Genomic DNA, 15,478 nt, shown 5'->3' on the forward strand with positions numbered 1-15,478 from the left:
TTCACCTCAGATCTTCAAAATAAACAAATGGGCACAAGAACGTTCAAACTGTTAACTCGTGAACAGACAAGTGTATTCTAAGACAAATTGTTTCAGCATCTCAGTATGTATTTTTAATAATGTTAAAATGGTGTTATATTCACGAATTTGATTATGTACTAGCAACTCATTCATTTCGTTGCGAGTGCCGGGAGCTTACCGAGAGCCCGCCCACGCGCTCTTCTGATTGGCTGTGATTTTTGATTGACTTTATAACGTCTCATAGTCGCGTCGCGTCTGGTGTGGACACGGTGTTATAGTTATCGTTCTTGGTTCAAATTATTAGCAGCATAAATAGCAAATTCATCTCTAAAATGCTTTCAATGTGAACTATTTAATTTGGAGAAAGAGATAGGGATGTGAATTTATTGCGTCACATATATGTAAGTTTACTCGCAGCTGATTGGTCCAGTTTTAGTTTGCGATCATCTTGGGTAAAACTAAAAACCAATCCATCTTCATGAAAAAATAGAGTTTGCTCAAACTCAGACTTACCAGGGCAGCCACTGATCCGAACAACCTTTGTCTTTCTGTTTGTTTTTGTCACCATGATGAGCTCATTTAACACTTCAGTACAACAGTATGATATTTTTGACCATCTTCTTTTTTTGCGGAATTTATAATCAGGTATTCTTAAGTCTTCATGGAAAGGTTTTGTCGCCTGGATCAGACATGACCGTGCTCCATTATTAGCATCGCTGATGTTGGTCTTAAGGTGATTATATGCAGTTATAGAATGAGACAGATGCACGAGAGCCGCCTGTAAATATAGCAGTGAATGCAGGCCTGGGAATGCAGACGCGCCTGCAGCTCTGTGAGCGTCTGCGCAGACCCATCTGAGACATTCAGAAACTGACCTGTGATGTTCAATAAAGCTTAGGCACAATGTTGACGTCCTTCTATAAAGGTCACTGTCAGTATCTATGACATGTCAATATTGTTTCCAGATAATCAGAATCATGTAGAGATCAATCCCATCATCCCATGTTTGGGCTCTGGGATCGAAGTCTCTCGGCTGCTTTAGTTTAAGCCTCTTCCTCATCCATGGATAATGGGATAATATGCTTCATTATCAAGTGCAGTTAAATCCACTGTAGCTGCTGCAAATATATTGTGCCATGAAACATGATCTCAAACCAGCCACAGTGTCTCTGTTTCAGTGACACAATCATAAATCATAAACACAAGCAATAAATCACAACCAGGCATTTTAAAATCTGTCTACAGGTGCTGGTCATATAATTAGATTATCATCAAAAAGTTGATTTATTTCACTAATTCCATTCAAAAAGTGAAACTTGTATATTATATTCATTCATTACACACAGACTGATATATTTCCAATGTTTATTTCTTTTAATTTTGATGATTATAACTGACAACTAAGGAAAATCCCAAATTCAGTATCTCAGAAAATTAGAATATTACTTAAGACCAATAAAAGAAAGGATTTTTAGAAATCTTGGCCAACTGAAAAGTATGAACATGAAAAGTATGAGCATGTACAGCACTCAATACTTAGTTGGGGCTCCTTTTGCCTGAATTACTGCAGCAATGCGGCGTGGCATGGAGTCGATCAGTCTGTGGCACTGCTCAGGTGTTATAAGAGCCCAGGTTGCTCTGATAGTGGCCTTCAGCTCTTCTGCATTGTTGGGTCTGGCATATCGCATCTTCCTCTTCACAATACCCTATAGATTTTCTATGGGGTTAAGGTCAGGCGAGTTTGCTGGCCAATTAAGAACAGGGATACCATGGTCCTTAAACCAGGTACTGGTAGCTTTGGCACTGTGTGCAGGTGCCAAGTCCTGTTGGAAAATGAAATCTGCATCTCCATAAAGTTGGTCAGCAGCAGGAAGCATGAAGTGCTCTAAAACTTCCTGGTATACGGCTGCGTTGACCTTGGACCTCAGAAAACACAGTGGACCAACACCAGCAGATGACATGGCACCCCAAACCATCACTGACTGTGGAAACTTTACACTGGACCTCAAGCAACGTGGATTGTGTGCCTCTCCTCTCTTCCTCCAGACTCTGGGACCCTGATTTCCAAAGGAAATGCAAAATTTACTTTCATCAGAGAACATAACTTTGGACCACTCAGCAGCAGTCCAGTCCTTTTTGTCTTAAGCCCAGTCGAGACGCTTCTGACGCTGTCTGTTGTTCAAGAGTGGCTTGACACAAGGAATGCGACAGCTGAAACCCATGTCTTGCATACGTCTGTGCGTAGTGGTTCTTGAAGCACTGACTCCAGCTGCAGTCCACTCTTTGGGAATCTCCCCCACATTTTTGAATGGGTTTTGTTTCACAATCCTCTCCAGGGTGCGGTTATCCCTATTGCTTGTACACTTTTTTCTACCACATCTTTTCCTTCCCTTCGCCTCTCTATTAATGTACTTGGACACAGAGCTCTGTGAACAGCCAGCCTCTTTTGCAATGACCTTTTGTGTCTTGCCCTCCTTGTGCAAGGTGTCAATGGTCGTCTTTTGGACAACTGTCAAGTCAGCAGTCTTCCCCATGATTGTGTAGCCTACAGAACTAGACTGAGAGACCATTTAAAGGCCTTTGCAGGTGTTTTGAGTTAATTAGCTGATTAGAGTGTGGCACCAGGTGTCTTCAATATTGAACCTTTTCATGATATTCTAATTTTCTGAGATACTGAATTTAGGATTTTCCTTAGTTGTCAGTTATAATCATCAAAATTAAAAGAAATAAACATTTGAAATATATCAGTCTGAGTGTAATGAATGAATATATTATACAAGTTTCACTTTTTGAATGGAATTAGTGAAATAAATCAACTTTTTAATGATATTCTAATTATATGACCAGCACCTGTACACTACACTGTTCAAAAGTTTGGGTTGGTAAGGTTTTTGAAAGAGTTTCTCCTGCTCACCATGGCTGCTTTTATTTAATAATAATAAAAAAAAGTAATGAAAGTAGTGAAATATTTTTACAATGAAAAATAACAGTTTTCTATGTGAATATATAGTAAAATGTAATTTATTCCTGTGATCAAAGCTGAATTTTCAGCATCATTACTCCAGTCTTCAGTGTCACATGATCTTTCAGAAATCATTCTAATATGATTATTTGCTGCTCAAGAAACATTTATGATTATTATCAATGTTGAAAACAGTCATATTTTTGTGGAAACTTGTACATTTTATTTGTCAGGATTCTTTGATGGATTCTCAGCATGCACTGCAGCATTAATGTTTAAGTTTTTGTTTGATTTGTTTGTAAAGTTGACGTGGCCTGCATTAATGTCAATCCTGAATACAGTAGTCAATTCCTGCTAGTTTTCATTCTTCATGATGATCAATATAATGTACAGTATTCACATCAGATTCATTATTATTTCTGATTGCAGAGAGTTTTGTTATGAATGCAGAACATCTATCAGACATTAATCATGTTGCAAACTCTCTGTTCTGCTTTTTTAACCAGTTCTCTTGTATGGATTCAAATCCATGCCACATATATTTGCAGAAAAAAAGTTTTGCAAAGGAAAAAGTATTGAGCAAATAAAGTTGTTGGTTTTTTTGGGAACAAAAGAATTACTTGCAAAAGAAAAAGTATTGGGAAATAAGTTCTGCAAACAAAAATGAGGAATTGCAAAATATAAATAAAACAGCAAAAATAAAGATAATTGCACAAATCAACGACTTCTGTAAAAGAAGCTTAAGAACCTTTTTCATTTTTGCAAGAGGTTTTTAGCAGCAATGATTTTGCAACATATTTTCCATGGCGGTGCCTACTAATTTATTTTAAAGTAATTTTTTGTAAAAAAAAAAATGTTTTGCAAAAATATGTGGCATGAATTTGACTCCATACTCTCCTTCTTCAGGGATGTTCTTGTGTTGGTGCTTTCAGTTAAACAGCTCTTGCTAGTTTCATTAAAGTGTTAATCTGTAACCTTTAAGCACATCAAAGGTGCAAAACAAACAAAATGCAGCGATGGCGTGACAGGGGCGGCTGCAGGATTTTATCTCAGGGTACGCACAGAACTAGCGCCACTGGCATGACAGATGAATGAAAGACAAGAGACTTCTGAATTTCACAGTTTTATTTTTCATGAAAAGTTCAGCTGTCTTTGAATGTTTTGTATTCGCAATGTGCATCTTCACAGTTTGAAATGTTTCCCACTTCTATTTTTCAAGTATTATTGTCAAAGCTATAAAACAAGCCGAAACGCCATTGTTCCTTCTGAAAAGAGAAAACCAAAACAAAACAGCCCCATAACAGAGTCTGACGCCACATACTCACTCACACACACACTCACATTCTTACATCTGTCTTTGTGAGGACATTCATTGACACAATGCAAGCTCCAGCTCCTTACCCTAACCCTACCCATCACAACTAAGTGCCCAACCCAAACCCTAAACCGACCCTTACCCTATTATAACCTGATCCCTAAAACCAAGTCTTGACCCTCAAACAGGCCTTTAAAGGCTCTCAGAAAGTGAAGACCGGCCAAAATGTCCTCATTTTACTCTCAGTGTCCTCTCTCTGATGGTCTAAAACCGGTCCTCACAAAAATATCCATGGAAGCTTGGTTCCGCCAATAAATAAAAAAATAAAGTTTTAATTGCGACTTTTTATCTCACAATTCTGACTTTTTTTCTCGAATTATGAAGTCAGAATTGTGTTATAACATCAGAATTGAGAGATATAAAGTCAGAATTGCAAAAAAATGTCAGAATTGCGTGAGTCAGAATTGCGACTGCGAATTGTGAATTATGACTTTTTTCTTGTTATTGCAAGTTTTTAATCACGCAATTCTGACTTTTTATCTCACAATCCTGAGGGGGAAAAAAATCAGAATTGTGAGATAAAAAGTCGCAATAACCTTTTTTATTTTTTATTTGATGGTGGAAACAAGCTTCCATAGATATCAGTACAAGTACACACACACACAGTATAAACGTGCTGCTAATCGAGCTGAAGGAACTCATTATAATTTCATATCCAAATGATTTGAGTATATATTGTCTGTGTTGTGACTCTGAATGTTCTCTGAACGTTCTGAAACAAGTAGCAACATTTAAAAAATGTTAGACAAACTAAAAAGTTTCCGAAAAAATTATTATTAATATTATTAATTTTAATGTTTACACTGCTTTGGAAGCCCCAGTTTTAAGCCAAACAGCAGGAATCATGTAGCGCAGGATTCTTGACAAGAACAAGAACGTTTAATAATGATGGATAAAAGTCTGCTGGAGGTACAAACATCAGAAATCTGAAATATAATTCTTCAGTCATGCTGTCTACAAGCGAACACACACACACACACACACACACACTCTCTCTCTCACGTCATGTGATTGTACCAAACACACATGAGCATCAAATAAAGCATTTTCTGAAATGACACAAATGATGGCGGAGACGTCCGGCACTGAACGCTGAGGAGGTTTGTAATGAAGCTCAGTGTCTGTCGTGGCGTTTGTGCCACATGTGCATATCACTGTTGCTCAGCGTTCGACTGCATGTTTAATGTCAGCAGCTTGACTAAAGGCGTCACAACATGAAGGCTCATCCGTCCTGACCAGTTTCTAGCGTCAAACACCTTCAGTGAATAAGGCCTTCAGTGTGATCAATAACAAATGGCATCAGGAAGCGCTGAAGTGTGTTCGTTTTATCTTATTACGGAGTTTGACTGAGCTCAGAATGGATCAAGTGTGCACAACTGCCATTTTTATGAATATATTAAGCAAATTTGCCCTCAAATTCTCCAACACTGCAATGCAAAAAAATAGATTATTTAAATGTTAAATTATTTATACACTATCAGTCAAAAGTTTGGAATTGTTACTATTTTTTTTTTTTTTTTTTTTTTTTTGAAATAACCAATGCTGCATTTATGGTTAAAAAATTTTAAATATTTTATAATGTAAAACAGCTGTTTTCTATGTGAATATATAGTAAACTATAATTTATTCCTGTGATCAAAGCTGAATTTTCAGCACCATTACTCCAATCAGTGTCACATGATCTTTCAGATATCATTCTAATATGATGATTATTAATTATTCCAAAGTTTCGACTGCTAGTGCTCATTATAGTGGTATCTGCCTTTCTTTTATGCTGATTTCAATAAACATCGCTGTATGACAGCGAGGAGAGGAGGAAACGCACTCAACTGTCATGAAATTTATGTGTAGTTCTTTTGATTTTGTGCAGAATTGTGGCCTGGACACGAGCAGCAGTCATTCGGAAAACACACATTTCTCCCTCGCAGCTTCTGCTGATTGTGTTTGATTTTAGGAGGAGATCAATGAGGAGAGCAGATGCAGCCTTCAGCACTTCTGTCGCCGCACACATATACGTGTCCGTCATTCAAACGCCAGGAGAACTGATTGTTTGCGCGTTCGTTCGTAATAACTCTATTGATTGGCCACGATGTCTTGACATCTTGACAACTCACATGTAGTAGAAAATATATATTTTTGGACTCTCCGCTCTTGTAAAATACACCAGAAGTGCATCAGTGGCTGGTCGACGGCTGCTTTGGGAACAAAAACACTGAAGCTCCTGTTGAAAACACTGAATGCATAATAACGGCGTCCCACTCCGGTCTGGTGTCCTGGTTTGGTTCACCGCTGTCCCCTTAGACCGAGGACTAACTGGGACACGATCGGTGCAAATCTACCATCTGACAGGTAGGATGTGCGAGGTTTACTGCATTGCACTTGATTTAAGGCGAAAAGTTTGCAGTGAAAGCAATGTAAACTTAAGGCAGCGTGAATTGAACAGTCTGGGTGCGTCTCAATCAGCTCTCCAGCTCCCTAGGCCGTCAATCACTACACACTGGGACACTGATGACTGACAACGTCATTACTGGAATTTATGAACAACAGCAGCACAGATATCTTTCTGACATTATTTTTTGTACTGCTATTTAAAGTACATTATTATAAATACTTTGTTACATTTCCCTTTTACACTTTTCAGCTGTAAATTAATTATAAATAGTAGTTAGATCATGTTCACTGCCTGTCTGTGTTTTCCTGTGTATTACTGTAAAGCTGCTTTGAAACTATTGCATAAAGCTTCTAGATTTGACTAAAATATATATTTTTTAAACATCTAAGATGTTTTTAAAAAAATAATAAATGTCCCCTTTGAGGTGGGCAGGAAAAGTATGTCAATGCTTTTGCATTCACTGACAAAACTTTTGAGTTCTTTTCGAGCGAACACAAAGTTTCTCTGGGAAACGCAAAAGCTTTGCGAGCGGACTAAAAATTTATTGCGGGAACGCAAAGATTTTGGAAGCGAATGCAAAAGTTTTGCGAGCAAACGCAATGTTTCTCTGGAAAAGTTTTGCGTGTGAACGCAATGTTTCTCTGGGAAACGCAAAAGCTTTGCGAGCCAACGCAAAATTTCTCGGGGGAATGCAACGTTTTTGGAAGTGAACGCAGAGTTTCTCTGGAAAAGTTTTGCGAGCGAACGCAAAGTTCTCGGGAAAAGTTTTGAGAGCGAACGCAATGTTTCTCTGGGAAACGCAAAAGCTTTGCAAGCAAACCAAAAATTTCTTGTGAGAACGCAAAGTTTTTGAAAGTGAACACAAAGTTTCTCTGGCAAAATTTCTCGGGGGAACGCAGATGTTTTACGAAAAAATGCACAGGTTTTGGAAGTGAACGTAAAGTTTCTCTGGGAAACGCAAACGTTTTGGAAGTGAATGCATAGTTTCTCTAGGAAAATTTTTGGAAGCGAATGCAAAGTTTCTCGGAGAACACAAAAGTTTTGTGAGAGAATGCAAAAGCATTGACGTACATCTTTTCCTCTCATCTCATATTTTTTCCATCACCATGTCCCTTTAGGGACTCCATAGTGTTGGATTTGATTTGAATGATGTATGTTTCACACTTCAGAATTTCCATTAATGCAACATAGTGCAGCATCGATGCTGGGACTTTTTAGGGAGCGAAAGTTTCACTACACTGGAAGGATTTGCGATTGAGACGGCACCCCTGATCAGTCAACTAGGGTGCTGATTGAGACGGACCCTCTTTCCATTTGTCAGAGACATCGCATTTCGTCAAGCAATATTCCCACACAAAAAAAGCCTTGTTTGTATTTGCAGTGGCGTTTAGCACAGTGATTCCCGACCCGTTTTGCAGGTAGAAGCTCGTCCCAGTCTCAGTGTTTGGGAGGGATGACCACCACCGGCTCGCCCGCTCGCGGCCGCCACATCAGCACCTGCGCGTCATTGGCGTTGGGTTTGACCATGGCGTTGGGGGGGATGGCTTCGTTCTTGCCCAGCACCTGCGGCTGCTCCTGCGCGATCGGCTCACGCAGCTTGGCTCTTTGTCCCAGTGGCTTGTCCGGATCCACCTCGATGTGCAGACGCATGCGCCAGCGCACCGTCTGCAGCACCAGAATCTCGCCCGACGCCTGGTTGATGGCCACCAGCCACGTGGTGAAGCTCTGGTCCCTCCAGATGCTGCTGAGCATGGGAACGTTGCTGTCGCTCACCGGGATGCCCCACGTCACACTGGGGTAGAAGTTATCGTTCATGCTGACGGTGAACTTGGTGTCCTTCTTGGTGGGACCCACAATGGTACACGTCTCGGTGGTGTTGCCATACCACGGGTAGTTGACACCGTCTGAGTCACTGATGGCTTGGATTTTTCCGTCTCTGAGATCCGGAAGCTCCCAGCTGGACCTGCGGGAGACACCAGAAGATGAGAGCGCGGAAACACGAGGGAACTGGGCCGAATGAAGCGCACTGACTCTAGAGGAAACGAGAACACTAGTCGCCAAAGGCAAGAGATGCTTTTTATTCCAGCATTTAGAGGAAGTTAAACATAGAACAGGGAGTCTGAACAAAAGAGGCCTTTCATAAAAAACAAACCCTCGCATCTCTATTGGGTCACATCATATTCTGACTCAGTGTTCTGTGTTAATCTCTACCCTTGTGAAAAAGAAGTGCACTTAATTGTATTGAAGAGCACTTGTTTACATCTTACAAGTATATCTTTAAAAATATGTATTAGTTTACATTTATATTAAATGCAAAAACTATCCTGAATTAACCCTATTTTAAATGTACTAAAATGCAAGATTTGACAGCAATAAGAGCAGCGTGGACATTCTGCTAAACACCTTCTTTGGTGTTTTACAGAAGAGAGAATGTCAGATGTGTTTGAAGCGACATGACGATGAGTAAGTGTTGGCAGACATCTCGTTTGTGGTGAACTGTGCCTTTAAGCAGCGATGCTCTCAATGACCTTCACCGTACAGTAGAATCAGCACACGGCGCGGGTGATGGCAGGACAAACGCTAGAGCTATCGATTCCCTGATGCAGGAAAACCATGACCTTTCTCCCAGAACTCATGCATCAGCAGAAGAGCATCATGGGAAAGAGGCACATGACATAAACACATGAGGGGCTTTGATTATCATCAGGGGAATAAGAATAGAAACACTCTTGAGTGTGTGTGTGTGTGTGTGATAGTGTGTGAGGGTCTGTGTGTGTGAGATAGCGTGTGATCGTAAGCGTAAGCCAAATGGCTTAAAAAAACAGATTAAACTGTTTTTTTATTCAAAAAATGCAGAAAGTTGTCTGTGATGGGTAGGTTTAGGAGGAGGGTTAGTGTAAGGGGATAAAATATACAGTTTGTACAGCATAAAAACCATTACGTCTATGGAGAGTCCCCAAAGATAGTGAACTAGACGTGTGTGTACTTACGTTGTGTGCCCAAATGAGAAAACTTGTCTATATTCATATTTAATAGTGTCTAATTGATGTAAATGAGAGTTATGGTTTGGTTTTTGCGGAAGGATTAGCATTGGGCTTTAACTTACATGTCTTATATAATTACCAACATACTGAACTTTGATAGTTGGATGAGTAATGCCTTTACAATTAAACATTTTGTTTTTCAGTGGAATATCAGTCAATTTGCATGTCATTTAATGGATTATATAGAACAAAACGTGTGTCAGTAGTTATTAGGGGCCAAGCGCCGAAATTGCGTAGGCACCTATTGAATCCGTTGGCGTTCTACTTTTTCTTCTTCCGCTCTGGAAGTTTATGGAAGCCTACAGAACCACTTGCGGGAAAGTTTTGAAATCTGGCACGCTGATAGAGGCAAGTCTGACCTGTCACCATAGTATATTTGGTGTCTCTATCCCAATCTGTCTAGCGCCACCAACTGTCCAAACTTGCACTTATATTTATGCTAATAACTTTTGAACTGTAGGGCTAGAAACGAAATCTTTTTTCCTCTGATTCCTTGGCTCAAGACGATTCCCTATGATGCCATTTTCTGTCATGAAAATTTTCCTGCCATTTTGAATTTTCAGAAAAAAACTACTTTTTCAAACTTCTCCTAGGCCGTTGTTCCGATATACACGAAAATTTAACCAGATCATCTTCAGACTATGCCGGCAAAAAGTTGTGGAATTCAAGTTGATTTGTCAAACTTTTTTCGAAAAACATGTGAACGAATTTTATGTAGCGCTTGCGAAAATAGACGTAAAGCTCCTCAACGCTTTACCATATTCCAACCAAATTTGGTCCATGTCAACACAAGCATGACCTGAGGTTTCTCCGCCGAAACGCAGCGCCACCTACTGGTCCGGAGATATGGAAAAAGTGGTCTCGTTAGATTCATACCGGCCATTTTGGACGTCAGCCATTTTGAATTTTGTAGTAAAATGCTGTATTTTACGAACGCATGAATTTATCATTACAAAACTTGGTATGGGTAATCGGCACGATGCCCTGAAGGAGTCTGAGAGGTTTTGGACCAGCGTCACCTAGTGGTGAAAAATTATTTACATGCTTATAACTTTGGATGAGGTTGACTTATTTTCACGGGAGTGAATCCCTACTGAGTCCAATGATACCAAACATGCTAGGTTTCACCTTATGGTTAGTGCAACATGAATTAGCATCTAAACAACATTCACGAATATCTTAGAAACCATTAGTCCGATTGAGACGAAACCACCATAGGAAAATTGGAAACATAGGTCGTTGATTGAAAGCTAATGGCCAAATGTCAAAATTTTGATAGTAAGTGGCAAAAAGATGCAATCAAAGTAACTTTTTATGTGTTCATACATATAGATGTCTATAACTCCTTAACGAAATTAGATATTTTAACCAAATTTGACACGCTTATGTATGGGGGCACACTTGGTGGCGCTATAATTGAACAAAACATGAAGTTGGCTCTAACTACAGTACTGTTGGTCTGATTGACCTCAAAATTGACCTGCAGTGTCTTTGTCTCGGTTGCTATCATAGTCCATTATGACATTGTTGATCTGCTGTTAGCTTCTTTGTTTGCTTCTATTGTGCTTGGCCCCTTAATTGCTGCTTGCAGCTATATTTTTACTCTTATTTTACTCAGATATCTATTCAAATAACTGTTACGATAGGGTTAAAACAATGTAGTGCTGTATTTGCTCGGTGTACATAACTGCTAATATTTTGCATGACTGTAAAAAGAAAATGACTTTAGATGTTTCATTCGTAATCTGTTTTAATGTTCATATTTATCTCTGACACGTCAGGTGGAACAAAACCCACTTCAATGCCAAAGGAAAGAAGCACCGTTAAGTAACGTGTGGTTTCCGGCTCAAACCACCATCACTTCAGCTCAACACATCTCAGAGAAACCTGGATCTGTCAATTAACCTTACGAAAACAACCCAATTTATCTTAATGTAAAATAATAACTGGACTGTAAGCAGACACTGTTGATATTATAATCCTGTGAAATCAGACAGCGAAGAGAGAACATGCTAGATATGAAACTGTTTTTTTTTTTTTGCTTGCTGAAGTGTGTAAATGTTCGACGGGACCAACGTTATCAGGCTGAAACAGCAGTTGAAATATCAGTCAAGAGCGTCACGTCCACTGTTACGCAATTCACGTAAAGCTCCTTCTCCAGCTGGACTCGTATTTGCTGTAACGTCCTAAAAGAGCATCTGGAAAATTGCAAAAAGGACAAAATGTGGAACTAAATAATGCAATGATAATATCTGCAGTAAATGTATGTCTGGAATAAACACTCAACACTATTATCAAATACGTTCTTCCAGATATAACTGTAATTATTATTCAAGTTTACATATTAATATACTTTAAATGCACTCCATTGCAACTTCATCATTACAAATGTGTATTTAAAAATAGATTTATATGTATATTTTAGTTTACCATAAATGCTTGTCAGTACATTCTAACCATATTTCAAAGACAACAATGTAATTACATATAAAGTTGCACTTAAGAGGGTCAAAAACACTTAAAAGTTATTTAATTTACACTATAATACATTTAATTTAGTTGCAATTAACATGCAATTACATGTCCGAAAACATTACATTCACTCACTCGAGTTTATTTTATAAAGAGATGTTATATAGGATATGATGTCATCAACTTACAAAGGAAGTGGAACAAGTGATTAGAAAACAACTTATTTTTACGTGCACGTTTAATATCAGTCGTTTTGTCATTTCTTTTAAATGCGTCTAATTTCTGTGCTCATTTTTCCAGGAATGTATGAAGGCTGAGCATGTGCTTATCTTAAAGTCTCCAGACATCATCTTTAAGAGGCTTTTTTCGTTTCATACAGGAAATAGGGCAAAGCATAGCCTCTTCAACAGGAAGTAGGACAAGTGAAACCTCTAACGATGTGCTGTAATGCCACGAGACTGCATGGCCAGATCATCATGCTTTACAATGACAGTTTCACAAAGATCCTACAATAAATGTGGTCACGTTCTGCTCACACGTTTAGGCAGAGAGATATTTGATTGTTCTCTTAAATATGTGAGATTGTGAAAGTAAAGCATGCTGCACACAAATAACACTTGTTACACGTGTCACATGTAGTTACTACAGTCTATTTATAACAATAAATGATGCATGCATGCAACTAACCCTAACCCTATAGTAAATATTACTCTGTAAGAAACACAAATCCAACAGACAGTCAGAGTACAACATAATTACATCACTGATAATAAACTGCATATAATTAATGTGTAATTATCCTGTGGAGCTGCTGGTAATTACAGTTATTGTTTCTAGTTACACATGGGTGTCCATGTTATATTGAAATTGTACAATTAAGTAGTGAGTAATATTAATTAATGACATAGGGTTCATGTTAATTACATGTAATTACGCATAATTTACTGTTGTTACTATAGTAAGTGCATGTAACGTGTATAACAAGGACACAAATAAAGTGTTTTCCCCTGTAATTTCTCTAATTTCTCATTTACATTCAAACACAAAATAAAATTATTAGTGCATTTTACTATTTCAGTCATTTTACATCAAAATCTCAAGTTTGATTCAATGTGTCACTGTCCGTTTCTGTAAATAATTATGATTATGATCATTATAGCAGGGGTTATCAATCTTTTAGATGTCACAGACCCCAAATACGAGCCCATCCTAAAATTAAAAAGCCAGCTACTGTATGTTTTCATATATAAAGACCCAGTTAATATTGTGAAAAATTATTATAAATATTTAGTTTATTTTTTCTACTCACTAGTACTGTTAGATGTATTATTTAGGCTATTTAAATATATTTCTATTTATTTTAATTTTTTTTATTTATTTTGTTTTATATTTTCATATATAAAGACCCAATTTAAACTGTGAAAAATTAATATTAAAAATATAATAAATATTATATACATATAAATCTAATAAATTAATATAATTATTAAATAAATATATATTTTTACTAAATTTTTATTATGTATTTTTTCATTTTTTACACCTTTTTTCTCTAAGCTTTTCCCATGAACCCCAGTTTGAAAACCCGTGCATTATAGTGTTAAACTTTGTGTTTAATGTCAGTTTTACTTACATCCCCTTCGATCCGTATTTGTTGTAAAACTCCATGTGGTTGCACGCCTGAATCCAGCCGACCGTCCAGCTCTCTTTACCAGCCACCGGCGGCACGACGACCCGGGCGGACGCGCGGAAATGCGGCGTGCGGTAGCGCAGCACCACGCTGGAGGACTCGTCGATGCTGGTGGGGTTCGAGTCGATGGAGGAGTTGAGCTCCAGAACCATGACGCTGTCGCGGAAACTCTTGGGTTTGCATCTGATACTCTGAATACAGCCCATCACAAGCAGCACGAGCGGCCAGCAGAACATCAACCCTCAGAATAACGCACACGACGCGCTGTCCCTCAGAATATCGCTCTCGCTCTCAAACGCTGAACGACGCGTCGCAGCGTCGCCTCAGTAACTCTTATTTACGTTCAACGATAAAAGAAAACAAAACAAAAGAAATAAAAACAATGTTCGTCAACTTTCCGTCATTGGCGGGCCGTTGAAACGCTCAGCAGGTCGTCATCACAACACTGGTTTTAGATTAAAACAAACAGGTTAAACCCATCGGCTCAGAATACTGTTGGCATGTTGCGGGGAAATAAATTATTTTTAATTGCTAGAGAGTGTTTGGGTATTAAAAGGAACGCTGGAAAAGTCATTTTCCCCCAGTGAATATTCACATTGTCGTGGTGTTCTGTGAGTTTGTCCTTGAGGTTCAGTTGGAGGAAGCTGACTTTCTCGTGCACTAATGAGTGAACGATCCGTCTCGCGCGCCGCCGCAGCATCCAGGTGAACTTCATCAGCCCGCATGAATAAACATGAGAGATGAATAAATCAGTCCCGCTGTCACGAACATACATGTTGTGATGAACAGCCCATCATTGCCCCGTCTAGCTCTTTTCATCAGTTATAATCCATCCTCATCTTCACGCTCAGCCTCCGTCCCGCAGCGCTGTGAGTGTCACCGCATCAGCTGCAGCTGCTCTACTCCGAGCGCCTGTGGCGTCACTTCCGCTCCCAGACGCACGCATTATGGGGCGTGTAGTTCTGTTGCAATATTCATCTATAACAGCTACAACAAATATCTTTTTCAACGACAGAGATGTCTTAACTTTACGACTGTTCTTTATCGAGAACAAACGCAGCAAACATGGCCCACTGTGGTGAGTAAGTATGAAAACAAAAAAACAGAAAACCCACACCGGCCCCACTGTGGGTTACCTCATGCAGAGCAGGGCCCACAGTAGTTTTTCACTAGAGTTACTGAATAGATTTAGGTACGATGTTATGATGAACAGTTGTTCAAAGCGTTTCTAAGGATGCTGATTTATAGAAGGCATAGATTGCGTTTATAGATGTCGAACGAGAACATGGTTTGTGTAATATTAGCAACATATTATTAGCTGTTTGATAACTTAGTCAAGCAAAAGGCTAATCATATTAATTAACATGGTTATTGTAAAGAGCGATACCATTGTGCAGTGTTTACCTCAGTAAGTTGACCGAGTGGATCTCCAGGCTGGCGTGAGCGAGTGGAGGCGGGGCTTATTTGCATATTCATGGATCCGTGTATACTAAATAAAGCAAGGGTGTAGAGTTACATTCAA

General features: G+C 38.9%; 1 protein-coding gene across 2 annotated transcripts; it reads right to left on the reverse strand.

Annotated features, from left to right (window-relative positions):
- Positions 1-4,090: 4,090 nt before the first annotated feature.
- fam78ab (family with sequence similarity 78 member Ab) lies at positions 4,091-14,854 on the reverse strand. Of its 2 annotated transcripts, XM_051894736.1 has the most exons (3): positions 13,900-14,142; positions 11,871-11,992; positions 4,091-8,713 (listed from the first exon to the last, which is right to left on the reverse strand). In XM_051894736.1, the coding sequence occupies exon 3, from the start codon at positions 8,563-8,565 to the stop codon at positions 8,188-8,190; it is 378 nt and encodes a 125-aa protein (XP_051750696.1). In that variant the 5' UTR covers positions 8,566-8,713; positions 11,871-11,992; positions 13,900-14,142; the 3' UTR covers positions 4,091-8,187. The 2 variants fall into 2 exon arrangements, with proteins under 2 accessions (XP_051750696.1, XP_051750695.1); XM_051894735.1 differs by lacking the exon at positions 11,871-11,992 and having other exon boundaries at positions 13,900-14,854.
- Between the last annotated feature and the right edge of the window lie 624 nt (positions 14,855-15,478).

The sequence above is a fragment of the Ctenopharyngodon idella genome, chromosome 5 (genome assembly GCF_019924925.1).
Source record: "Ctenopharyngodon idella isolate HZGC_01 chromosome 5, HZGC01, whole genome shotgun sequence".
In the NCBI taxonomy this organism is placed as follows: Eukaryota; Metazoa; Chordata; class Actinopteri; order Cypriniformes; family Xenocyprididae; genus Ctenopharyngodon; species Ctenopharyngodon idella.